Raw genomic sequence first — 27197 nt, 5'->3', positions numbered from 1 at the left:
CGGTAGATATTTTAACAAACTAGTGTGAATTCTCGGTAGATATAACTAGTGTGAATTCTCGGTAGATATTTTTAGTATATTGCTTGATTGCACTGCTTACAGTCCATCTCCTCTACATTGTCTGCCATCACTTTGGATGTGTGGCTGTATGTGTCCTATGTCAGATACTCCCCTTCTGTACCAGGGGCTTGGTTCCATCAGGACCACCAGACTGTTCTACCCCTGACCTTTGTGTACAACACTGGTATCATGTGGAGTGATGGGATTATCTCCCCTTCAACTCCGGATGTGACAGGTATGTTCCTTTTACAATTATTTTTCATGAAATATCGGTATCACATGTGAACCTCTTGAAATACATGTAAAAACAACCAACTGCCATGTACATCAAAACTTTGACAAAAGACACTCAAAGAAAATTTTTGACTACAATTCATGTTATGATTTTCAGGGAACTTATATCCCTCAGCTATGAGAGTTCTTGATGATGGCAGACTTCTAGTGGCTTTTACTACAAAGGCAGGATTTAATGGAAAATTCATATTTCAAGATGCTGCACCACAAGGTAGTCATTTAAAAATGTCTTATTCATTGTTTACAAAGTTTCATGAAACATGCCAATATTGATGTAGAAAGCATATTTCATAAAACATGCCAAGGTTGATGTAGAAAACTTATAGTCTTTGAAGTTTCATTATGAACAGTTACACTGCATTAAGTGAGATCCATCATTCAAATGTTCTGCCTTTCTTGCAACACAATATACTAACTTATATTAATTATGAATTACTTAACAGGTGTAATAGGAAAAGGACTAATGTCATCTGTAACATCTGCTGATCACCCAGAATTGACACTCTCTCTCCAACTTCTGGGGGGAGATTCCACCTTCAACCGCCCAGAACAGCATTGGCAGTTTCAGTCAAATTTTGCAGTAAGAATTTACCTCCCACTTTATAGAGGACATCTGTCATAACCAGGCCTTTGTTAGATATGGACATTTTAATGGTTGCTCTTTCAGTTTGTCATTTTAGTTCTAGAATGATTTGTTTATTACTGAATTACTGTGTTGTCGTTAATTTTATTAAGCGTCAAATTTTGTGGTTTTGTTATTGAATACACATTTGTTGATACATCACTTTGTAGCCACTGGACGTCTTCCTTTGTTAGCAGAAATTGCACTTCTCTGATTTTTTTATTTCATGGTCAGACACAACCACAAAGTCAACAAACTGCAGTCCCTGCTTTTCTTATAGTGTCTTATACTGTAAACCACTGACATCTCTGCAATCTTGTCATGTTCAATTTATCAGCAAGGCATAATATTCATGAACTTTCAATTTGAAAGTCATTGCTTATATAAACAAAATTAATCTTGAGACCTTGTGAATTTTGACAGAAGTAAATTCTCATAAATTAAAAGAGATTTTTACAGTAGTGGTGCAGTCTCAATGGGCCCATGCATTTCTCTCTTAGATTGAAGACTACACTGGTATGTACAATATCACTCTGATTCCATGCCTGACCCCAGTCCACCAGGCCTACAACATTGACGGATCATGTTACCCTCAGCCACCGATCGCTTTCTCCCTTCCTGTGCAGTTCCAGCAGATCAGTGATCCAGTTCCTGCTGAGTTTACACTCAACACAGACTTCCACCTTATGAGAAAGAAAGACCAGTGGATGTCTGAGGAACCAGGAAGACAGAAGCTTGGGTCCGCTTTTGCTCCTGGTAAATAATTTGAATCTTTTTAAAATATTTGAAGAAAAAGATAAGCATTTTTGGATATAAACAAACTATTTTCGTGTCTGATGCCAACAGTGCCATGTCTTCAGATGCAAAAAAAATTACTTTACAGGATTCAACAGCAACTTTTTTAGCAAGTAGTTTAAAGGACTAGGTGACTTGAAATTTTTACTTGTCCTGCATAGTTTTTAGTCTGGCTGCTGAAGGCAATTGGTTGAGGCACGAAGTGCAAAGGAGGAGTGTGTGGAAGGGGGTTTGCCCCCTTTTGTGGGGGTCCAAACCTTCAGAAAATTTTTAAAATGGAGAAACGAAATCCTGCTATTCTGACAAGTTTTAGGATGTTTTAAAAATGAAAATGCATTGACTAATTGTTAAGCATCTTTTTAATTTTTAATTCATTCTTAAATCAAACTACTGTATGATGAGCAAAATTTTAAAACTTGAGTTCATATCTATTGTGTTTTTCGTAATTTATACAATGTCACTAGGAGAGATATCTCTATTTGGCTTAAAGACATGTTCGAGGATACATAAATTCATGGGTAAGAGTGATCCACGAAATCCACGAACATCAATCGTCCACGAACAATAATGATTCCACAGTAGTTAAAAATTAGAACCATATATTAGGGAAAAGTGTTGATACATGTATTTTGGATGGTTGTGATATTTTGGATGGTCAAGAAATAAGCATTATAACTTACTTTTCTTTGTTATTTGTTCTAAATTAAAAATTATTTCCCACAATGGATATATATCATTTACAAAAAGGAAAACATCTAATTCTGTGGGCATGGCTAACTAAGCTGTGATTGGTTGTCTTTAATAAATGACCTTCACCATTGATGCAAAATCCATCTACTACCTGTTTGATTGGCAAAATCAAGTCCCATTGAGTTAAGACTCAGACTACCGGACTAGCATTAATGTCTAACCCTGCTTTATTCAGTCAGCAACTGTCCCTCCAGATGGTGGATAGAACCTCATTAAAGTCACATTCCTCACAAGGATCGGAACCCTTGTCTATGACATCACATCTTTTTGGTGCAGTAGCTGATGCAGTTTCAATTAAATGCACCTGTACATTTCTCTTTCAGATTGACATCCAAGGAAAGTTCCTGTATGAGATTGAATATAATTTTCCATTTTTAGTGTAATACTAAATTCTGTAGATCTTGATTTATGTGTGAGGATTTTAATTCTCAAAATATTTTCTGTTGACCAAGTGTATTGATGCAATATTAGTTGCTTGCCAAAATTTCTTCATGTGAAAATGAAGTCTCACCAAAATTTCTGGATCTACAATATTGAAGAAATCAGTAGTAGCAATTAGACTTAAGAAAAAGTGAAAAAGATTTCATGCATACAGTATGTACATTGTATTCATAGGTGAGAAAATCTATGGTAGAATTGACATGAAGAGTGTTCAGAGGATGGGAGACCATTTACAGATATCCCTGGAGAAGGTGTTCCTTTGTTCAGGAAAAGATGGGTACATTCCAACATTTGATCCCAATGCAGGACAGTATGGTTGCCTCTCCAAATCAGAGAACTTACAATATCATCTGAAAATAATTGTGAGTATTCCATATAATAATTAATGTTTCTCAGAAGATTTGAATAATTTTGTCTTTGGTTGTGATATACATTTTATGAAGATCAATTTAACAATAGACTTGTAGAAAGTAGAACGTGTATTAATTTTCTTTCCTTTGTATTTAGGACCGCTTGGCTCCTTTCACAGTTAACAGAGATTTGAATGGAATACCTCTATCAGCCAAACTGGCAGAGGAGGAAGGTGCCATTAGACTTGTCAATCAACCAGGAGCAGATGGATTTGTTATTGATACAGGGCCTTTATTCAAGGTTAGAATGGTCTCAAACATTGACACGTGATTATAGATACTGACACAAGTAATGATATATTTCCCTCTGGATTCTGTATACAGTGAGTGGCTGTAAAGCTAACAGATGCTGAAACATTTTTCTTTGACTTTCAGAGTGACCCAAACAGACTCTGGTTTCTACATACTGTTTATAATTTACATTCACCCAATGCCATAGATGACAGGATTGCATCATACCATTCCCTGCCTGGCAAGGACACTTCAGCCCCGTCATGGCTGGGGAGACAGAGGAGATCCCCTGAGGACTTTGAGAGGTTAGGGCTCTCGGGAAAGGGAACTAACATGGTCAGAATTGTCCTTACAGAGGAGCATCATGTGGAGGAGGACATCAAAGCAGAAGTTTCTGAAATTTCCGAAGACCAGGGAGGAGAGAGGTCTTCCCTCATTCCAATACTTGTCGGGATAGCTGTACTGTTATGTCTGACTCTTATACTGCTGATTTTCATCATTAGAAAAAAGAGGAAGGAATCCTCACCCCCACCAACCCCTGACAGTACAATGACTGTCGTTTCCACGGGGACTCGCAAGGTTGTTGTTAAAATCGACACGCAGGGGGATTTTACAGAAGTTTAGGTTAATTTTTTGCAAATACACAGACTTTCAAAAGAATTGTTCATGTGTTAAGCTGATGTAATATGTAAATTGTTTTATATTTGCGAGAACTTTATTTTCATGTAAATTTTCAAGGTTGCCTTGATGTGAAGATTAGATTCTCATGAATAGCTATATATATGTACAATGTAAGTACTGATAAACAAAATGAGAATTTATATAAATTATGTATCGGTGATAAATTTGACAAGGATCACAGAAGTAAAGTTTCATGAAATACATGTGATTTACAAGCAGTCATACGTCACATATTTTGTGCTATTATGGTATACCTCTGATCAGATTTTTTTTCTTGAGAAATAAGCAATTTATACAATGGTAATTTGAATCAAGTTTTTTTTTTGTAGTTGGAATCTAGAAATTCAATTTGGTCCTGATAAGATAAATTTTGCTCATTTTATTATAATCAAACCAAGAAATACCTCATGATACAAAAACCAAAGTCACATACTCACATAATGAGGTCATATATCATGCCTTGTATTGATGATATTCTGGTATGCATTCCATTCTCACTCTCTTTTTTTAATAAAAAATCTTTTTAAATGTTTTGTGGTATCAAACCTAGCTTGATACATTTTATGTGTGTCCTAGATGTGCCTTTATGTAGTTGATATACAAATAGTATCTTAAATTGAATGTTGTCATTATTGTGTGCTGCTAAAAGCATTTCTTATTGCTTAAAGAAAAAAATAATGCTGGTGTAAACATTGTATGTATGTCTGTTTGGTGATTTTGTTACATCTTATGCATTCCAGATTGTAGCTTTATTTAAACTCAGTATCTCGATAGTTTTACTCTCTTTTAAAGCTGTAAGTTATGATTATTTTATGCCATCGTTTTCTTTAAGTTCTAAAATTGAATTTCAATTATGTGATACATATGTACAGTACATTTCATTTAAATGAAAATGCAAGTATCTACATCTATCTACATGTTTTTTTTTATTGTAGGATCTATAAATAACATGTATTATGAAAATGCATATTCATTCATTGATGTTGCACAATGAAGAAAATACTCAGTATGTATATCTGATATATACGTAAAACCAAAGAATACGTTGATGCAGTGTCAAATATTTCTGGCATCTATGTCTGAGGTTGTGTTTGTGGTTTTTTTAACATAAATCCAAGGGTTGTTGATAATTTACAACATATTGGCGTAGCTTATTTGTGAATTGTTCAAGTTCAAACTGCTGAGCATCATGTTCATTTTTCTACGTTTGAATTTCCTCAGCAGTATATGATTTTTATACTTTTTAGTGTGTGTGGTTTTTCATTGATTTTTTTTTTATTTATAGAAAAAAGATTAGATATCTAATAAGCCTCAAAAGTTGTGGACCTTTCTACAATTTCCAGATATGTTCCATTTATTGAAATATTTCATAGGTGCTCAGGTCATTGATAAACTTTAGAGAATTTTCTTTTTATCAGTATACAGTGGGTGCCCAGGTCATTGATAAACTACATGTATAGAGAACATTTCTTTATACTAAAAGTGGGTGAAGTCATTTATCAAACTTTTTTGAAATTTTTTTTTTTTTTACAGCATACTAGTATATTATTATGCAAAATAGAGTAAAGGAAACTAAAAATCTGCATCATGGAGTGGAGAAAAATGTCTGGTCGTAGTTTGAATTTCCTCAATAGCTCTATAGCCTTTATTTACATTATTCATGATCTAATCCCCTATGAAATATTAGTTGTGAATGTATTATTAGGCCCCCACCATAGGGTTGGTGTTCTATAGTAATCACTCTCTCTGTCTGTCTGTTTGCGATGGCATGCAATAATTTAAGTTTGCTTGAAAACATTTTCATAAATTTCATACCTAATTATACAGAAGACCTGTTTGAATTTTCAGATTTATCGGCTTTGTCGTTACAGAGTTATGGGATTTGTAATTTTTATTTTAATATTAAGAAGATAATAGATTACCTGAGAAGATTTTCATCAATTTTGTATGCAATGCTCTGATTAAGCAAAGATCCATTTTGATTTTCAGATTTCTGTTTATCTATTCATTTGTGTATCAGCCAGCACTTTCTGTAGCATGCGATAACTTAAGTTTCCTTGGAAAAATTTTCATCTGTCCATCAGGCCTTCCGGAGCCCTTTCTGACTTGTCAGTTTTCTTAACATAATTATTAGTTAATGCATTGTCTTCCTTTATTTTTATCTACAAATAAATGACTTTTATGTAATAATGTGCCATTGTTAGTTTGTCCTCATTTTTATGCCCCTTTCAAAGCACAAGTGTGGATATGTTGGTTTGTTATTTTGGGTTTATTTAATTTTGATTATACTGCATATAGTGAAATGCAAACTTTCTGTTTGTGGTCATGGGATATTTGATTAACAAACATATTAAAGTGTGTATTCCAAAATCCTTTGTTACAGCAAGAATGGTAAGTAGTTGTTGGAAGTTATTTACTGTATTGTTTTTCTGAAGCATTTATTTGTATACATGTATATGCTCTGTGCCTTTGTGTATGCTTGACTGTAATGTGTATGCTATCATTATAAATGGTTGTTGATGAATGAAATAAATACATGCATAAATTATCATGTTGGTATCTTTTCTCATTGATCTGTGATGTATCCTGGTATGTAGAATCCTAATTATTATTTAATTGCTTACTGAAGATGACTAACTTGAATTTTTAAAAATCTGATATTGGTTTGAATGTTTCAATACTTAATTTTTGTATTTTTCATTGTTTTCTTTTCCTTGAGTCACAGTTGTTAATTTATGACACCTTAAGAATGAGATTCATAGGTCCATCGATTGTTAGCTCACGTGAGCTTATCATATGGCCCAGGATTGGTGTGCAGTGTATGTCAACTTTTTGGGCCTATCTCAAAAAGTCCTTGGTCAATTTATTTCAAACTTACAACAGAACATCCTTAGGCCAGACACTATCAGATTCCACGAGGGTTATTGCTAAACAAGGGGAAATAATCAGATAAATGTAGCAAAAAGTAGTAACTAAAACATTTTCTGCAAAACCAATCGTCAGATTTTAACCAAACTTGCTGAGTAGGATGTTTATATTATGTAGGTTTTAAATTGTTCAAGGCATTACCCCAGGCAAAGGGTGTGGCACTGAGGTGAGGTCAAGGTTAGGGAAAATTGAAAATTTGAAACAGATGTGACCATTTTATGAAACCTGGTATATACATGCCATCTACAAAGTACTATGCAACAAAAAACCATTTGACCTACTTTTCATGGTCTATTGATCTTGATAGTCCCCCCCCTCCCCCCCCCCCTCCCCCCCCCCCTCCCCCCCCCCCCCCCCCCCCGGCTGTACAAGCTTATATTTTCTTTATTTTGGGGCTAAATGTAAACATATTTGGTGGAAATATCCCTTTTGGTGTGTTATGTCATTATATAAAAGTATTTTTAAAATTCAAATTGGGTAATAACAATTTTTAACGAATTGTTTGCTTCATGTATAAGTTATTTAGGATGTAGGGCGTTTATTACATCATTTTGATTTTAATAAAAATCATGAGGGATTAGAAGACAAATGAGGGTATCAATTATAATCTTTGGCAATGCATTTACAAATGGCATCAAAATTTCAATGATGCGTGATTTGAAGATTTTTAAAAATCACTATTTAAAGAGGGTAAAGAGATCAACTGAGAGTGTCAATCATAATGGCACCAAGATTTCAATCATATTACATAATTTAAATTTTTCAAAAATTTCAAATCAATAAAATCACCATTTGAATGAGGGAAATGGGTCAACTGAGAGTGTCAATCATAAATTTTGGCAATGAATTTACAATTGGCACCGACAGTTTAATGATATTACATAAACATAACAAAACAATATATCTCTCTTGTATACAAAACTTGTACCATGTTCATCAAGTGAGTGTTCTAGGCACTTTAGGTCTCTTTTTTGCTAGGTTATGGCCTTTACTAGTAACTTAGAAAATTAATGCAAATACTCAGTTTACACACTTTTTAGTTCACCTGAGTTGAAAGCTCAAGTAATCTTTCAGATCACCTGTTGTCCGTCCCTCCATCTATTAACTTTTCACACTGAAGGGCTTTCTAGTTAGATCAAATGAAGGGCCATGCCTCCTTCAAAGGGGCGATAATCGCAAAAGTAGGGTGGGATCATTTAAAAATCTACTCAAGAACCACTGGGCCAGAAAAGCTGAAATTCATATAAAGGCTTCCTGACATAGTGCAGATTCAAGTTTGTTAAAATCATGGCCTCCGGGGATAGGATGGGGCCACAATAGGGGATCAAAGTTTAACATACAAATATATAGGGAAAATCTTTAAAAATCTTCTTCTCAAGAACCACTGAGCCAGAAAAGATTATATTTACATGAAAGCTTCCTGACATAGTGCAAATTTAAGTTTCTTAAAATTATGACCCCCGGAGGTAGGATGGGGCCACAAGGGGGATCAAAGTTTTGCATACAAATATATAGCGAAAATCTTTAAAAATCTTCTTCTCAAGAACCACTGAGCCAGAAAAGGCGAGATTTACATGAAAGCTTCCTGACATAGTGCAGATTCAAGTTTGTAAAAATCATGGCCCCCGGGGGTCGGATGGGGCCACAAGGGGGGATCAAAGTTTTGCATACAAATGTACAGGGAAAATCTTTAAAAATCTTCTCAAAAACTACTAGGCCAGGAAAGTGGAAATTTACATGAAAGCTTCTTAACATAGTGCAGATTCAAGTTTGTAAAAATCATGGCCCCCGGGGTCAGTATGGGGTCACAAGGGGGTGGGGATCAAAGTTTTATATACAAATATATAGGGAAAATCTTTTAAAATCTTCTCAAAAACTACTAGCCCAGGAAAGTGGAAATTTACATGAAAGCTTCCTGACATAGTGCAGATTCAAGTTTACTAAAATCATTAAAAATCTTCTGAAAAATCACTGGGCCTGAAAAGTTTACATTCACATGAAAACTTCCTGACATAGTCCAGATTCAATTTTGAAAAAAAATCATGGCCTCCGGGAGTAGGTTGGGGCCACAATAGGGATCAAAGGTTTACATGCGAATATATAGGGAAAATCTTTAAATATGAGCCAAGGTGATTCAGGTGAGTGATGTGGCCCATGGGCCTCTTGTTTGCTGAGTTATGGCCCTTGGACATAGAAAATATGGAATCTGAGTCTGTCATATGGCTTTTATTTTATGAAACCTGTTTATTCTTGTGCACAAACTGTAGACGTATGATTATTCACGCCGAACATGACGCAGACGATTTGACTTGGGGTCGGTAAGGGGCAATACTTATAATACGCTCGTTTCAAATTGTACCCCGACTTGTCATCCTTGAAAAAAAACAATTTTACCTAGCAAAACTAGCCAAGCTCTGATCCTGGTTTTAATATATACTACTGTCACTACATATCAATTGTATCTAGACAAGGAGAAGTGGCTTGCATCATCTTATTGCGTGATGATTTTCGTTAAAATATTGCGTGATAAATCGTATGAACAAGAATATGAGTAAAACTGATGAGTGCTCCCAGAACTGTATCTAATATCAATGAACTACTTCATATGATGGATGACTTGTACAATGATCAATTATAGTTGAAATAATGTTGAAATGAAGGGTATATAAAGGGTATATGTTGAGTGACCTCGAGCTTTCCAAAATGACCTTGAGTGACTTTTGTCTGAAAGCCATTTATCTGTTACTTATTTGTGTGATACATGATCAATGCCTATTCAAAAACTGTTGAAATAATGAACTTTCAAGTTTATATAAGGTATATGTTCTGAGTGACCTTTCCCTTTCCAAAATGACCTTGGTCCAAAAGTTCCCTGTTCCAAGGAATATTTGATATCAATTATGGTCAGTTTCTGATAAAAGGTTTAGGAGATGGGAAGTTTTATGCTAGTATCAAAACCTGTTGAAATAAGAAACGTTCATAGTTCTAGGTGACCTTGACTTTTTCAAAGTGACTTGAGAGACCTTGCTCCACAAGTCATTGTCTCAAGGAACATTTGTAATTAATTATAAAACAATTTCTGATGAAAGGTTTAGGATATATGAGCTCGGAGGACGGACGGACAAACACGACAGCGACTATATGCTCTCCTGAAAATTTTCGGGTAGCATAAAAATCATACATGTGCAAAATGTGAATTATTTAGATGATAACCATTTGAAAATCAAGATATTTTCATGCAACCATTTTTTCACGTGGTATTTTGCTTTTGCCCTGTTTTGTCATATTTTGGGGTTCTTATCATTTAAAGTAGATCATTCTTCTGCGTTTGCAGTATTACGCCTATCTTTTAAACATGTGTATGCATTTGTTTCATGTTAGCTAAGACCAAAGATGACCACTAATATTTTGTGAGGCAAGGTACGTGTTCTCAGTTAAACGTCACCGGTTGAGTATTGGTCCCAGGCAATATATATATATATATAATATATATACAATCTAATTAAAATCAGACTTCTTAGATCCGCGCCGTATACTCTGCGTAAGTATTATAGCGATTGTGAGCGTATCCTAGGATCTGATTTTAATTTGATTGAGAGAGAGAGAGAGAGAGAGAGAGAGAGAGAGAGAGAGAGAGGTGGTGGTGGGATAAATCATAAATGGGCTGATTTGTTGTACATGTACTTGATTTGACAAATGGATGTTGATATACAAAACAAATGAAAATTTCACTATATATTTTATATAAATAATTTCATTTTGAAACCATCTTTAACTTACATGTATTTTTATGTAAATAAATCATGGCAAGCCATTTTACTATTTATCCAAATATCTCTTTAACTTAAAGAGATACCTCTTTAACTTAGAGAGATATCTCTTTAACTTAAAGATATATTTAACTTAAATTTCTCTTTAATAAAAAGAAATATCTCTTGAACGAGGGGACATGTTTCTTTAACTTATGGAGATATCTCATTAACAAAGAAAGATATCTCAAAAAACATAGGAATGCTTGAGAAATATTTCATTTTTGAGAGACATCTCTTAACTTAAGAATATATTTCTTTTTCTAAAGAGATGTAGCTTTTAAAATAACAGACATCTCTTTGAATTAGATAGATTTACCTTATTTTCCGAATGAATAGTAAAAACAATTGCTTTAATGAATAGTAAAACGCTTTGTCGTTTGTCATACATTGCAAGGTTTAGTGATCCGAATAGGCTTTCATAGGGAACAAGGTCCTGCATGATATACGCACAGTATTTAAAACCTATTTTTAGCGTACATGGACCTTCCAGGTAGTGCATGTGTATTTGGGCCCATGAAATTGGTCAACAAACCGAGAAAATAAACAGATCAACACTTTATCGTAAGTAATATAAAATATTCCGTTTAGAATATGTACAAATTCTGTACAAAACACTCTTTTTCATATAAAATCAAGCTCTATTTCAAAACGAAAGTAACTTTTTATTAAAATGAACATGATTTGGTCAAACGTAAATTGTGCATCCAAAATAACTTCTAGTAGTAATTGCTTTTATATAAGATACAGACTTAATACTCGTTTTGTATTTCAGCATAGTACATAAAGCTACAATGTCGAATCGTCCAGTTATACAAGAAAGGGAGAGCGTGCCTTCCAACCGCAACAAACCAGTTGTTCACAAGGAAAGCAACAGACCCGTCATAAAACAACAGCATGATGGGTCCAAAGAAGGAAACTTGATCATGGTGGCAGCTATTGACTTTGGGACAACGTTTTCAGGATACGCCTTCTCTATGAGAGATACGCCCAAGGAAATTCACTGCCCATACTGGAACACCTCTTCAACAGAACTCATATCTCACAAGACCCCTACCACTGTTCTGCTAGACGCAAAGAAAAACTTCATTGCATTTGGGTATGATGCTGAAGCGCAATATTTGGCACTAGCTGAAGAGGGAACGGATGCCAACAATTACTATTATTTCCGAAGGTTTAAAATGATGCTCTACGACAAACTCAGGACAGAAGTATGTTATTTGATTTTAAAAAAAAGATTGAAAAAGTCATATTATATTATTCAGATTTTACTCACATTTCACTGTTTATGTGGCATTATGTTTCTTTATAGCGACTTACAACTGAAACGAAAGTTGAAGATATCAAGGGGAGATTGTTACCGGCTGTTGATGTTTTTGCTCACGCCATTAGATATCTAAAAAAATGTTTGACTGAGGAAATTGAGAGTAGAGACACATCGGTATATGTTCAGGAGGAAAACATAACTTGGGTACTGACAGTACCTGCCATCTGGGATGATCCAGCCAAACAGTTCATGCGGAAAGCTGCGGAAAAGGTATGTATTTTGTCCCTGAGTATTAAGCATATTACTCAGACATGACCAACGGGATTTTTAATGATTTTTGAACGATTCGTTTGTAGGCAGGAATACACAGCAACAAGTTGATGATTGCACTAGAACCGGAGGCAGCTTCTCTGTATTGTAAAGAGCTGCCAGTGGAAAAGCTCAGCGGATCTGAGAGTGGAATTGGAATTTTTTCTCCAGGGAAAAAGTACCTTGTATTAGATGCAGGCGGTAGGTCAACATATACATAATGTTGTAAACTTTCTTTCTTTTTTGAATTTCCTTCTTTATAAACTGTCTTACTGTTATGCCCTCTGGGCCCAAAATTGGAATATACATATCGATGTAATTTTTTTTACACACTATTAACATTTTAATTATTATGAGGCATTTTATTCCAAGGAGGAACCATTGATATGACTGTTCATGAAGTAAAATCGGGAGGGAAATTACACGAGTTGAGCAAAGCTAGTGGTGGAAATTGGGGTGGAGTGAAAGTGGATATGACGTTCAAAGAGATGTTGATGGAGATTGTTGGAGATGAGTTCATGGAAAAGTACTGTCTCTCGAACACTGCTGAATATATTGATATGTTCAGAGATTTCGAAATAAAGAAACGTCAAAAAGTGGAGGAAAAGTCGCAACTTAAGAAAGTCACAATGAAAATGCCTGCTACCTTTGTGGAAAAATATGAAGAGATAAACAAAGACATTGAAGAGCGAACGAAAGAAACGACATATAAAGGAGTCTTGAAATGGGGACTAGACAAAGTACGAATAAATAAAGAAACTTTTGATGGTTTCTTCAATCCATCGTGCACGGGTATAATCGAACATGTTGGAAAGCTCCTATCAGATCCTAAAGTTAAAGGAACAAATATTATTTTGATGGTAGGTGGTTTTTCGGAGTCGGCTGTTGTTCAGCAAGCTGTTCGAGAAGCCTTCCCAAACTGTCGCGTAGTCATTCCACGCGATGCAGGACTTGCAGTACTGAAAGGCGCGGTTTTGTTCGGCCACGACCCAAGTGCTGTAGCATCTAGGGTGGCAAAGTTCACTTATGGAATAGGATGTACAGAACTGTTTGACCCGAAAAAACACGACTCAAAAAGGAAAAAGAAAATAAATGGTAAAGATAGATGTGAGAGTATTTTCAGTAAACATGTCGAGACTGGTGCCGTTTTGCACCTCAATGAAGAACAAGGGGAACACAAATACCACCCAATTTATGCCAACCAAAAGAAGATATCTTTTCCTTTGTATACGACGGAGGCTCCTAATCCAAAATACATCGACGAACCAGGCTGTTCCTACATTGGAACATTGACCATGGACATACCAAACACTGCAGGGGGGTTGGGAAGAGAATTTGCAGCAAAGTTAAAGTTCGGAGGAACTGAAATAACTGTAACAGCTAAAAACACGAACACCGGCGAGGTAGCTAGTGCTCAGTTCAATTTCCTTGATAATGAGCCATAGTTCTCCCTAGACAATTGCATACTGGCAATGTTGTTGATGAATACCGTTAAATCTTGCATGACTCTTTCTGAATAAAATGTGTTCTCTGAATCATTCATTACATTTCATTTTGATTGGCATTTGGTTTCAACTTTCTGTGCATATACCGGTAGATTTTAAGATTCAGTAGGGCTGACGCAGAGCTTTGGTGAAGGGTAAATGAAGACCGAGATCTTGGTATGCAAGACTGTTGAAATGAGAAACGCAATGAAATGGAATTTCCGTTCTAGTACACTGGTGAAATTGTAACATATGGTAAACATATGATTAACATATGAATATCCAATCATATATGTTAAACATGTGTTGTAATTTTACCTGTGTAGACCAAGGACCAGTTCTGAATGTTGGGCAAAAAATTGGACAAAACATTTAACTTTAATATTGTCCATGAGACATTTCGGATTTTCCATTCCTGTAACTTTGGCTCTCTTAAACCCGATCGGAAGCATGTCTATGCGTTATCGTTCCTGCTAGTCAGCAAATATCCTTCACACAAAAACGTTCGAAATTTTTCTTTTCCAAATGCATTCACCTTTTACGTTCAGAACCAATGTATCGTTTCTGCAAAGGAAAGGCGCAGAGTAACGCAAATCACGCAGCAACTATTGCAGCAAATACACAGTTGGTACAATGGCCGGAATGGTTTTAGAGTTACAAATATATATCTGTGATGCCATTTGAGTCAAGATTTTTTGATAGACACAGGAGCTACTATTATGCTTGTTTCTCGGACTTTAGTGAACATTACACTGGACCAGTGTCCAAACCTGGCAGACACAACGCGAGAAGTATCGGATACCAGTGGCAATAAAGTATGTTCAAACCTAGGTGGGAAAGGCATTTTTTTCCGGGAAAGATCAATCATCACAAATTTGATATCGAAATGGTAGTAGCTGATATTGGCCTTAACGAGATTCTTGGACTCGATTTCATGGGAAAATATAGCTGTACAGATGACATTCCGAAGAATTCGCTGTAGAAGAATCGCTAATCAAGAGAGGTTAAAATGGGTGTTACAGCGTTGTTGCGCTAAATACAGTATTCTTCCCGCTAACCAAGAGAAATAGGACATTCAACGGAGAAAGAATGGAATGAACACACTATACAGTGCGCAAATAAGAACAAGCGCGAAGAATTGGTTTACAGGTGTGAAAATTGTGATTACGCCACAAAACGGAAACGAGATCCCAAACGACACCTGAAAAGTCATAAAGAAAAGAGTAATGCTGATTGTCTTCGTAAAGACCCGGGCGACCTGTTTCATCTGATCGGTGAAACGTCTAACGTTTTCACTTCTAGTACGCCTGACCCAGGACAAAACCCTTGCCGGTGTAGCATTAAATAGTGACCCCGTTGAAAAACGACCCCAGGGGTCATTTCTTAACATTAAAAGTTGACCCCGATAAAATTTTAACGTTAAATTTTGATCAGTAATGGGGTAACTTTTTAACAGCTACTTTTACGTTACATACATATAATACAAATGTTTAAAATGGATTGTCAAAGAGAGAGAGAGGGGGGTGGTGGTGGACCGAATAGATAACTTTCCCAAGGGACACCCAGGGGCATTAAGGGCCAAAATTTGCCAACGTCAAAACAATCTATTTAACTGTTATTCTGATCGATTGCGATTAGTGTCACTAATTTCAGCCATCTTTAGATTGATTTTCATACGTTCTCTGAATTTTGGGGCAAAATAATGAAAAACCAACTTAAAAAACCCACAGATTTCTGGAAATAATAAATAACTTTTATGTCAAACAAAAAATGACAAAACAAATAATTCCATATTATAGAATTCATAATATAAGATTACACTGAAATTTTTTTTTATGGCCAATACATATTAAAATTCCTCATTTTGGGGGAAAACGACGGATTTTTACATCAAAAATATCACAGATTTCAGGAAACAATAACTTTTATTATGTCTCCCCTTTTCCAGGGGGAGACATATTATTTTTGTACTTTCTGTCCGTCTGTCTATCACAAAATCTTGTGAACACTTCTCCTATATCACAGGCACTTGTTTCATACATGGGTCCCCCTCCTTAATATTATTAAGGAGGAGGGACCCATGTATGAAACAAGTGCCTGTGTCTTATATGGTTTATCCGATAGACTTGAAACTTTGTATAATACTTCGATGCCATTTTTAGATATACATATTGTAGGGACAGGAGGATCCAATTGTTATAGTGGGTCAGGGGGGTGGAGAGGGTGTAAAATAATAGTTTGTGAACACTTCTCCTATGTGGCTTATCGGAGCTCATAATGTCTATGCCGCTGTTTATGCTTTCTCCTCCATACCATGTAGTACATTAAAGAACACATCGCATGTTTCCAAACTTTTCAATTCTTTCAGCAAAATTAATTCATTCCATGCCTAAAACTACTTTACATGTGTTTTAGATGAAACATTTTGCGTAGTTTTCAAGTTTGAAAGCGATGAAATTCAAATTTAACGCGCCATTACATGTATGTGTGACGTCATATGCAACCTCGAGCGAGAGGGTTTCAAAACAGTTGTTAGCCATTTCATAAACAAATTAGATTTCATGGGCTAAAGAGCCAATTATCACATTAACGGCTAGTCCGAAATATCCGACGTTTTCCTGGCTTTTTTATGATTCTGATATTTACCTTGCCAGGAAAACGTCAGATATTTCGGACTAATTAACTGCTTGTAAGTAACACTGGATCAGGGTATTTTGTGCCGTTTAAGGGTGTACTAGATGTCAGTAGAAAGGATTCAGAGAGAGGTTTTTTTTCAATGAGGGAAAAGACGTGGATATTTTTTGTCGGCCATAAAAAAGCCCATGTAGTTTTTCAAAAAAGCATTTGGACAGAGGCCTAGATAAACTACGAGAAAATGGTTCTATCGAAGCTAAACAGGTTTCATTTGGAGCACTACCAATTTGGGGAGACATTTGTTTTTCATAAAAATAATCTCTAGTATGAAACAAGAAATTACATATTTTGCATTGCCGGATACTTTCATTATTCCCAACCAATGAAAATTGTCCTTAGTATAATAGAACGCTTTATTACGTCATATTATCCACAATGCAATTATTTAGTATACCATGTAACGAAAGATTATGTGTTTTATGTTATGAAACAAAGATTGCAGATGAATATCATTTTGTATTAGAGTGCAGTGCTTTATCCAGTATAAGAAAAGAATACCTACACAGAAAATATTGTACAAGACCAAATGTAATGAAATTTTATGTAATCATGTCAACGAATAATGTTAAAAACCTTAAAAACCTGTGCACGTTTATTTTAAAGATATACGAATTAGTCTGTTCTCCTAACACTTAACTTCAAATTTTTGTACATATTTATGTATATATTTCACTTTGTTTATTTGCATACCTATATACATTCCTCTGACGTTATTTGTATTGATACATGAAATTTCTGTATTGTACCTCATGTACCATTTCCATTGTGGTTTGAGCGAATAAATGAGGATGAGGATGACAAGATTCACAAAATTATCGAATGTAGCAACGTTTTACACGCCATACATGGGAGGGGGGGGGGGGGTCATTGTATTTGACAAAACACTTCGTTTATGTTGAAATATGACCCCCACTTCTTGACTTAGATATAGATTGTACAGAAAACTTTTTGTATATTTGGGGCATTAATTTAATGTTGAAATATGACCCCCTACTACATGTACCTGACTGAGATATGACTTGCAAAAACATTGTGTATATTTGGGGGTCATTTTTCAATGTTGAAATATGACCCCACCACTTGTCCGAGATATAGACCGTACAGAAAACATTTTGATATAGGCCTAATCCATTGTAACAATCTCGACCAACCCATGTTGACAAACCAGGTCAGCTTGGTCATCTCCCAACATTAACCTGGTATTTCCATCTTAAAATCATGGCCAAGTCAAGATGCATCCTGGCCATTAACTGAGAAAAATTTTTGAATGAAAAGTACATTTTTTTGTTGCCATTAATTAAAAATTGACTTATAATACCCACTTTCAATTTCCACCATATATTTTTAGGCAAAACGTTGTAACTTTTTTTGTGATTTTGAAAGCTGATAATACTCCCATACTTTTCTTTGAAACTCTGAATTTTTATATGATGAGTGTTTGTGTATTCTAAGTGCAAAAAATTTGAGAAAAAAAGTCTATAACGTTAGAAGATATGCCTGTGAATTTATTTAATGTAATAATCGAATATATATGAACTTTAAAGTTTATGCTTGATCACTGAGTGACTAAAAAATAAGAAGGGAATAACAGAAATCCTTTTCATAACTACTGTTTACCAACATGTAGATTCTAGATCAACTGATCTTGTGGTTGAGTATCCGGAATATGCTGCTCGCTTTAAACATGATACAGACTAAACCCTGTATACAAGTGGGAAATATAGAATACAAATGGAAAATTATACAATACATATGGAAAAGATTAAATATAGCAACGTTTGGCTGCCATACTATAGGTATTGGGTTATCACAATCATGCGTAATCTCTCATTTAAAATCCCTTGCCATATCTATCTATTGACATTGTAAAATGAAGCATGACTTATGCAAACTAAATCTACCTGCATGCGCATTCTAACCGGAAACCTTAACTTTCGGTTTGTATCAATTTCTTCAGGTAATTTATTCTTTCTAAAGATATTAGAATTCAATTCTAATACGTAAAATAAATGTGTGATATAGTTTTCATATCAAGTCTCGTTAAACCATGTCGTTTTCTCGTTATTCATGTACATGTATATAGTTTAGTACTTCGTCATTGTTTTTAGTAATGGTGATATAAAAAGCAGCCATGTCAATATCGTCAAGGGAGGGTCTCCTGGTTTGTGCCATTGACTTTGGTACAACATACTCGGGGTATGCATACTCATTGAGAAGTGATTTCGCGGAGGAACCTTTGAAAATATTCATCCCAAACTGGAATGCACCATCAAGTGTTTTGGTATCCTACAAAACTCCCACCACCCTTCTTCTTGGGAAAGACAATGAGTTTGTTGCGTTTGGATACGAGGCAGAATCAAAGTACTCGGAGTTAGCAGAGGAGGACTATCATCGAGATTACAGTTACTTTCGAAGATTTAAGATGGAGTTGAGTAAAAAAGTCGGAGAAGGCAAGGTATAATTCTTGTTTCCATGGAATCAAGGTTACTTTATCTTTTGGCGACTATGTGATACATCTGGATCAATTAATTATCTAAGATTGAAAAGGATTCTATCGTATTTGGACCTTTTCTATATATATTTTTAACGCCTTGCAAATGTTTTAGTTCAACCACAAAAACCGAGTCATATTTGTTGCCGATATGGGCGATTTCCACAACCAAAAGAGCAAAGCACCAGGGTTGGGTGATAATTTAACATACTCTCACAACAGAGTGACAGATAGATCATGTGTTCGTTGCAATTCAGAATTGTCAAGCGTGCAGGAATTCTTTCTTTATTGAACTAACAAATCCCCTTTACATGTTAAAATATTTCCGCTTGCATTTAATTACTTTTCCAGATTGGAAAATCTGACAACATGAAATGATGATAATCTTGTTTAAAAAATGCATTCTTGGAAGATACGAAGTTGGCCAATGAAAATATAAAATGCTGGCAAAGCTTTATAAAACAACTACAAAGAAAGTTGGATATTAATTGTGATACAACAAATAAACTACATGTATTTGGTTCTAAACTAAATGATTTCTTTGTAAGTAAAACCTTTGAAAAATTAAAACATATTGATAACACTCAATGTGAAAAACTCTCATTTTATAGTATACATTATCTAACTATGAGGGAAAAAAGGGGAACCTGTGCTCTTACCTTACAAAACCAAGAATAAGTGTGCATCAGAAATATATATAGAATATATATATAGAAACAGGTAGATATTTCAATCCTGTCATTCCTAGAGAAAACAGATTTTGCTACCATTGAAAGACCAGTGTTGAAGATGAAAAACATTTTTTACTTGGTTGTCCTTTATACAAACATATAAGAAAAAAGAATTCAAAAATATATTATTATCCTGTACCTTGTTTACTGAATCCTCTCAATATTGTATCTACAAAAGAAATTTGTTTATATATCAGAGACTCTTTATACCTAAGAAACTGATTGTTAGAAACTGATTGTAACAATTATGATACCATGTAACACAGTTTATATATATAATGTGTATGTTTAACTCAGTTACACATTTCTTGTACAAAGAACCAAAAGATCATTGGAGTGCACTTTTGGAAATAAGTCAAGTTGCGAGGGGATTCATTTTGCGAAGCCCTACTTGATATGACCTCAACTACCTGCTACTTCTACAAATTGTTCATTTGTCATTCTTGATTAAACCAACTGCTGTTACATTTTACAGAGACTTACCACGGATACAAAAATAAAAGAGATCACGGGGAAACGGGAAATGTTGGCGCTGGATATATTTGTCCATTCCATAAAATATTTTATAAGACAAGTGTTGGACACAGTCAGGAGGAAAGGAACAGGGGTGAGAGAGAACGAGATCTCGTGGGTACTGACGGTGCCTGCCATCTGGTCAGATCCTGCCAAACAGTTCATGCGAGCGGCCGCAGAAAAAGTAAGTCAACAATATAATACAAAGCTAATTGAACGCATGTAAGGGTCTAGGAACCTTGGAATTTAGAACCGATAAGTAAGGTGTAACAATGCATTAGTGGTGATACTAGGCTGATGTAAGAGTTACCTTTCTTAGAAGTCTTTTTTTTTTTTTTTTGCCATGATGTGATTTTAATAGGCTGGTATTCCAAGACATAGACTCATGCTTGCTTTGGAACCAGAGGCAGCATCTATCTACTGTAGTTATCTGCCGTTAACAAAACTCGAGGGAGGCGAAGTGGGTGTGTTCAACGCAGGCAGTAAATATCTCGTTCTGGATGCTGGGGGTAAGTTATGTAAACACAACATTACACATCCTTTGGACTGTTGAGTATTTATATACATGTAGTCTACACTCTGTGATTACGATTTCCAATGATAATAGGGAATTTGTTTCCCTTTGTAGGTGGAACTATTGACATAACAGTTCATGAAGTCACGTCAGATGGAGACCTGAAGGAACTGGAGAAAGCGAGCGGGGGTGACTGGGGCGGTAATTATGTTGACATGACCTTCAAAAGCTTTCTTATGGAAGTGGTCGGAGAACAGTACATGGAGGCGTACTGCTTATCGCACACTGCAGATTATATCGAACTTTTTCGAGACTTCGAAATGAAGAAAAGAAAGAAAACCGCTGTACCACAGTCGAAAGTGACGATGAAGATTCCCGCTTCTTTCACGGAGTGGTATAAGGAATACACGAATGGCATAGACATTATAGAGACTACTAAAAAATCAAAATATAACAAAAGTATGAAATGGGAGGGGGATAAACTTAGAATTACTCAGGCTTGTTTTGATAACTTTTTTGCACCAGCATGCACGGGAATCATTGACCATATTACTGATTTACTGGAAAATCCACATCTCTCAGGAACTGATATAATATTGATGGTGGGTGGATTTTCCGAATCACCAATTTTGCAAAAGTATATACACGAACATTTTAAATGTCGCGTGGTCATTCCACGTGATGCGGGGTTAGCTGTGTTGAAAGGTGCCGTTTTATTTGGCCACAACCCCCGAGCAATAGTAGCACGCGTGACGAAGTACTCTTATGGAGTGGCATCGTATGAAAAATTCGTTCCCAAACATCACAAGTCGACAAAGAAAGATCGCGATTTCTGCTCCGATGTGTTCGATGTACATGTGAAGAAAGGAACAACACTTCACACTGAATATGCGTCACCGAAACGTATTTATAGGCCCAATCGAAAAGATCAGCTAGAACTTGACATAGAACTTTACGTCAGCGAACAGAATAAATTGCCAAAATATATAGACGATGCAGGGTGTCATTATCTTGGGAAGTTAACAGTTGGATTTCCGAACACGAAAGGCGGCTTGAATCGCGAGGTTGCAGTGCAGTTAATATTTGGAGGGACAGAACTTAGAGTTAAAGCAGAAAACGAAGCAACACGTGACATTTTTACAGCAAAATTCGACTTTCTTGGAAATGAACCGTAATAATATTCATATAAACTGTTTTGGGTGTAATATACTTGGTGCTGTTGTCAACAGAAGAACTTTACAAATATGTCATTAACTCCACCAAGCAGATTGTCCTGTAGATGCGTACATTAATTTCATTTATATATAATTTTTAAAGTGACATATACGCCACATTTCATCTTGTTTGTCATATTTCTTTCGAATATCAGAAATGTAATTATTACACCAGTGTGGTTTTGTCGCTTGCCTAAACCAGTGCTATTTTCCAATCGTAATGTATAGAGAATGAAAAAGAAATAGAATGACATTTCATGATACCATGCATATCTCAAAATTACAATAAGCATATAGTAAATTAGTAAGACATTTTAATAGTTTGATATAAGTTTGAATGAAATGTGAAGGAAAAAAAAAAAAAGCAAGAGGCCCATGGGCCACATCGCTCACCTTGGCCCCTATATATCTAAAGATTTTCCATATATATTCGTATGTAAAACTTTAGTCCCTATTGTGGCCCGAACCTACTCCTGGAGGCGATGAGTTTTAACAAACTTGAATCTGCTTTATGTCAGGAAGCTTTCGTCTAAATCTCTATTTTCCTAGTCCAGAGGTTCTTAAGAAGATGATTTTTAAAGATTTTCTCTCTCTATATTTGCATGTATAAAACTTTGATTCCCCATTGTGGCCCCATCCTACCCCCGAGGGCCATGATTTTATCAAACGTGAATCTGCACTATGTAAGGAAACTTTCGCGTAAATTTTAGCTTTTCTGGCCCAGTGTTTCTTGAAGATTTTTAAGGATTTTCTCTATATATTTGTATGTAGAACTTTGATCCCCTATCGTGGCCCCATCCTACCCCCAGGGGTCTTGATTTTAACAAACTTGATTCTCCTCTATGTCAGGAAACTTTCATGTAAAATTCAGCTCCTCTGGCCCAGTGGTTCTTGAGATTTTGAATAACCCCACCCTAATTTTGCATTTTTGTGATTATCTCCCCTTTGAAGGAGACATGGCCCTTCATTTGAACAAACTTGAAAGCCCTTTACCCAATAATGCTTTGTGCCAAGTTTGGTTGAAATTGGCCCAGCGGTTCTGGAGAAGATGAAAATGTGAAAAGTTTACGCCGACAACAAACAACTTTTGATAAGAAAAGCTCACTTGAGCCTTTGGCTCAGGTGAGCTAAAAAGCTTTTTCTTTACATGCTTACATGTCCTTCAAGTATTTGCAGTAAACATATCAAGAATATGTAATATTTACCCTTCCAATGTTTTTGCCTTTGATATCTCTACACATAGTAGTGATGGTCATGAATGCGTTGCAATTGTAAACAATGGGCGTATGAATCTTGTGAAAATAGAAAATTTATTTAACGACTGGAAACTTCGACAGAAATGAAAGAAGAATGTAAATATGAGATATAAACTTCAGTTTTGAAAGTGCATGAGAGTAAGAACTAACACTTCACGCTTACATAATTTCCAAGAAGCGCGGCGTGAAGCGTCGCAGTAATGGAAAATTATTTCTTAAACGCGTAAAAATCAATTACAAATAGGAAATAAGCAATGAGCATTATACATGTCTTCATTTCAGGCAAAATGCATAAACATAGGTAATACACATCGCCATGCATAAGCATAGGTAAAGCATATCGCCATGCATAAAACATAGGTAATGCACATCGCAATGCATAAACATAATTAATGCACATCACAGGCACCTGACGTTGGACCCATACTCCCTTTTATCCATTCTCATTTTTTTAACATTCAAAACAAAACTACGAAGAAATATACTTGTAAATTCATGATTCTAAATTCCAAATGACATTTTCAGCTTTCATTAAACTCTTACGTTACACAGGTTAACCGGATTTAAAAAATATTTCTTCTTAGTTTTGCTTTGCACATAAAAAAGGTTGTCAAAACGCCGGGTGCCTGTAAAGTGCGAAACGAAATCTACCGAAACGAAACCCACCGAAACAGATTGTATAACCGAATCTTTTAATTATAATGAAAATCAATGTTGCATGGGATACATTGTAAAGTCAGGAATGATGTGGCATATTTATAATTGTGAAGAACTAATTTCAGTTTTAAACTTTTCGAGTTACTGTCCAGAAACCATAATATCTGAAGTTTTCAATCTATTTTCGGTCACTGTGACCTTGACCTTTGATGGTTTTTTCTCCAAAATCAATAGGGGCTTTGCTTTGCTGGTATCCAACAATATATCCAAGTTTCATTTGATTCAAATTAAAAAATTTCGAGTTATCCTCCGAAAACAATTTTTTTTTTGGGAATTTTAAATCTATTTTTGGTCACTGTGACCTTGACCTATTTTCTCCAAAATCAATAGGGGTCTTCCTTGCATGATACATAACAATATCTTTAAATATCATTTGATTCCGATTTAAACTTTCTGAGTTATCCGGAAACCAAATTTTTCATTCTATATTCGGTCACTGTGACCTTGACCTTTGACCTTTTTTCTCCAAAATCAATAGGGGTCTTCCTTACCTGGTTACCAACAATATATCAAAGTTTCATATGATTCGGATTTAGACTTTCTGAGTTATCATCCGGAAAATAAATTTTTCTGAAATTTTCATTCTATTTTCGGTCACTGTGACCTTGACCTTTTTTCTCCAAAATCAATAGGGGTCTTCCTTACCTGGTACCCAACAATATATCAAAGTTTCATTTGATTAGATTGTAAACTTTTCGAGTTATCATCCGGAAACCAATTGTTGACGCCCCCCCCCCCCCCCCCCCCCCCCGCATCACCAAACCAATAGCCGAGTTCAACTTCGTTGCAACTCGGCTAAAAATGGTACTTTAGGCCCCTGTGAAAGTTACCACATTTAGAAAAAATTCGCCTCCCCTTTGATGTAGGCTTTCGGCTTGACTGATACAAAGTTTTAAAATTTGGAGGAAAAAAAGGGGGGGGGGGTGAATAAGCACAAGGTACATATCCGAAGTTGATATGATGCCATGTGCAATTAATTTCGGATCCATAAATTTCAAAACGGAGTTAATTATTATAGTTAAAAGAGTTCGGTTATACAATCTGTTTCGTTTCGGTGGATTTCGTTTCGTTTTCGTAGATTTCGTTTCGCACTTTACAGGTACCCAGTGTGCATGCTCGCCCAGAAAATGCATCGAATACTTGGTATCCTGTAACGGACCAGAGATGTGCACTTGCCGAAAATAGCAATCTCTTTATTCCGAAAAAAAAAAATCCACCAAATGATTAACTCCATTTGTATCCCTACAGTAAACACGTTTTCGGTCCATTATACGTATGATTAGCTCGTGCCGATCAGCCGTTTCAAATCGTATTGTGCATAAATGCCTATATTATATGATTTTCTGACCGGAGCAGAGACACATATATCATGTCTCTGGTCGGAGTGAGAGTATGGACATCGAGAATCTGATAATGTATGTTCATCTACAGTAACACCTACACAGATATTCTACATCATGCAATCCGAAATACACATCACAAGATGATATCACACAGATTTTGCTACTTTAAAGTAGTGAATGAATTAATATTCGTTCAGTTTTAACATTGCCCATTAAGGATAAAGGCGAACATAAAACGAGGGTGAAATTTACCGTATATACAGTTAATTAAACATATGCACATACGAATGACGACTTAAATGAAAGATAATACATGTACTATTTAAGCTTTCAAGATTTGTTGCGTAGATCTTTGAGCCTGATTTGTATCTATTATGTGGCAATATCACAACAGGAAATGATTCGTTAAGTATAAACTAGACAGTCTTCGGCGACCTGTAGTGGTGTAGTAGTCGAAGACAAGTCATATTACCAGTTGCGCAAGGTCAAACCAGCTGTTGGACTCAGATCGTATCCTCAGCGATTGATGGTGCGACTAGCTGTGCAATCTCCCGATGAATCGTACGACTACAAAAAGATATAAAATTAATAAATATATAAAGTGTAACATCGTCTGTTATATTTCCTGACAACAAAACGTGACACGTACGAATACCCAGCATCTCTTACAACTGGTTGTACGACCTTACAATCGATGTCACTACCTGTCTGATGCTTTTCCGTGAACATGAATAGCATATCAACATGGCTGATTGATTGATGTTTTCCGCCACACTCAACAATTTTTCAGTTATCTGGTGGCGCCCAGTTTTTATTGGTGGAAAAGAGAACCCAGATACAATGTACCTGGGAAGAGACCACCGACCTTCCGAAAGGAAACTGGGAAACTTTCTCACTTACCGGCGCGAGCGGGATTCGAACCCGCGTCCAGGGCCGTAAGTAGGGTTCTAAATCAGGGGAGGCAGGGGATTGGGGGCCGCCGATTGACTTTACGACTGAAAATGACACTTTTTAAATCCCAATTTATCATGTTTGTGTTTCATTTGTACTATGTAAAGAATCGTAATATGGTGTCAAAGACAAAGGTGCTTGTCTTCATTTTAAACATATATCCTATAATATAACATTTATATAATTTTATTTTCTTTTTTGCCAAAAAATCAGACGAGGCAGTTGCCTCGTCTGCCTCATCGGCAGTTACGGCCCTGGCGTCGATAGAGGTGGGAGGCCGTGTGATTTTGAGCGCGATGCTCTAACTACTCGGCCACGGAGGCCCTCAACATGGCTGAAAAGCAAACCCAGCAACGAAGACTTTTCCAATCTCTCACCAGAGGGCGTATTACGCTGCGCTACAACACCTCTGTCAACGTCTGAATGTCAAGATTCTTGGCAAAACTTATTTCTACCTATTGCATTATAAAGTATGATTTTACAAGTTTTAGTGTTAAGCTTAAAATCTTACAGTAAGTTCACAAAAACAACGAATTCCATGATTATTCTAGTATTATTGGATGAATGAATATTTATATAAAACCTTTTAATTCGCTCAGGTGTCTCATATTTACCAGCTTCTGCGTTTATAAAATTCAGACAAGTGTTTGATTTGCTTAGATATGATCATTACAGCTTGATAGGCTAAGTTA

The 27197-nt window shown here is 35.8% G+C and overlaps 3 protein-coding genes across 4 annotated transcripts in view; all 3 read left to right on the top strand.

The window, feature by feature from the left end:
* Nucleotides 1–6833, top strand: part of LOC125679214 (extracellular matrix protein 3-like) — a 34991-nt gene extending 28158 nt beyond the window's left edge. The window contains exons 19-25 of the mRNA XM_048918249.2: nt 103–295; nt 452–565; nt 798–934; nt 1477–1732; nt 3137–3324; nt 3470–3613; nt 3748–6833. Of these exons, the coding sequence (XP_048774206.2) occupies nt 103–295; nt 452–565; nt 798–934; nt 1477–1732; nt 3137–3324; nt 3470–3613; nt 3748–4227 (1512 nt within the window). The 3' untranslated portion in view covers nt 4228–6833. The remainder of the gene's footprint in view (nt 1–102; nt 296–451; nt 566–797; nt 935–1476; nt 1733–3136; nt 3325–3469; nt 3614–3747) is intronic.
* A 4590-nt stretch (nt 6834–11423) lies between these two features.
* On the top strand, nt 11424–14132 carry LOC125679221 (heat shock 70 kDa protein 12B-like). The gene is made up of 5 exons (XM_056154512.1): nt 11424–11585; nt 11797–12232; nt 12334–12558; nt 12645–12798; nt 12970–14132. Exons 2-5 carry the CDS (start codon nt 11816–11818, stop codon nt 14040–14042), a joined length of 1869 nt encoding a protein of 622 aa, XP_056010487.1. The 5' UTR covers nt 11424–11585; nt 11797–11815; the 3' UTR covers nt 14043–14132.
* Nucleotides 14133–18589: 4457 nt separating this feature from the next.
* On the top strand, nt 18590–22357 carry LOC125679223 (heat shock 70 kDa protein 12A-like). 2 transcript variants are annotated; one of them, XM_048918268.2, is made up of 5 exons: nt 18590–18732; nt 18884–19230; nt 20473–20694; nt 20872–21019; nt 21139–22357. In XM_048918268.2, exons 2-5 carry the CDS (start codon nt 18907–18909, stop codon nt 22197–22199), a joined length of 1755 nt encoding a protein of 584 aa, XP_048774225.2. In that variant the 5' UTR covers nt 18590–18732; nt 18884–18906; the 3' UTR covers nt 22200–22357. The 2 variants fall into 2 exon arrangements, with proteins under 2 accessions (XP_048774225.2, XP_048774226.2); XM_048918269.2 differs by having other exon boundaries at nt 18627–18712.
* The last annotated feature ends 4840 nt before the right edge of the window (nt 22358–27197 follow it).

This window comes from Ostrea edulis, chromosome 2, assembly GCF_947568905.1.
Source record: "Ostrea edulis chromosome 2, xbOstEdul1.1, whole genome shotgun sequence".
Taxonomy (NCBI): domain Eukaryota; kingdom Metazoa; phylum Mollusca; class Bivalvia; order Ostreida; family Ostreidae; genus Ostrea; species Ostrea edulis.
Note: the sequence above shows the minus strand (reverse complement) of the source record. Positions and strands in the feature narration are given on the sequence as shown.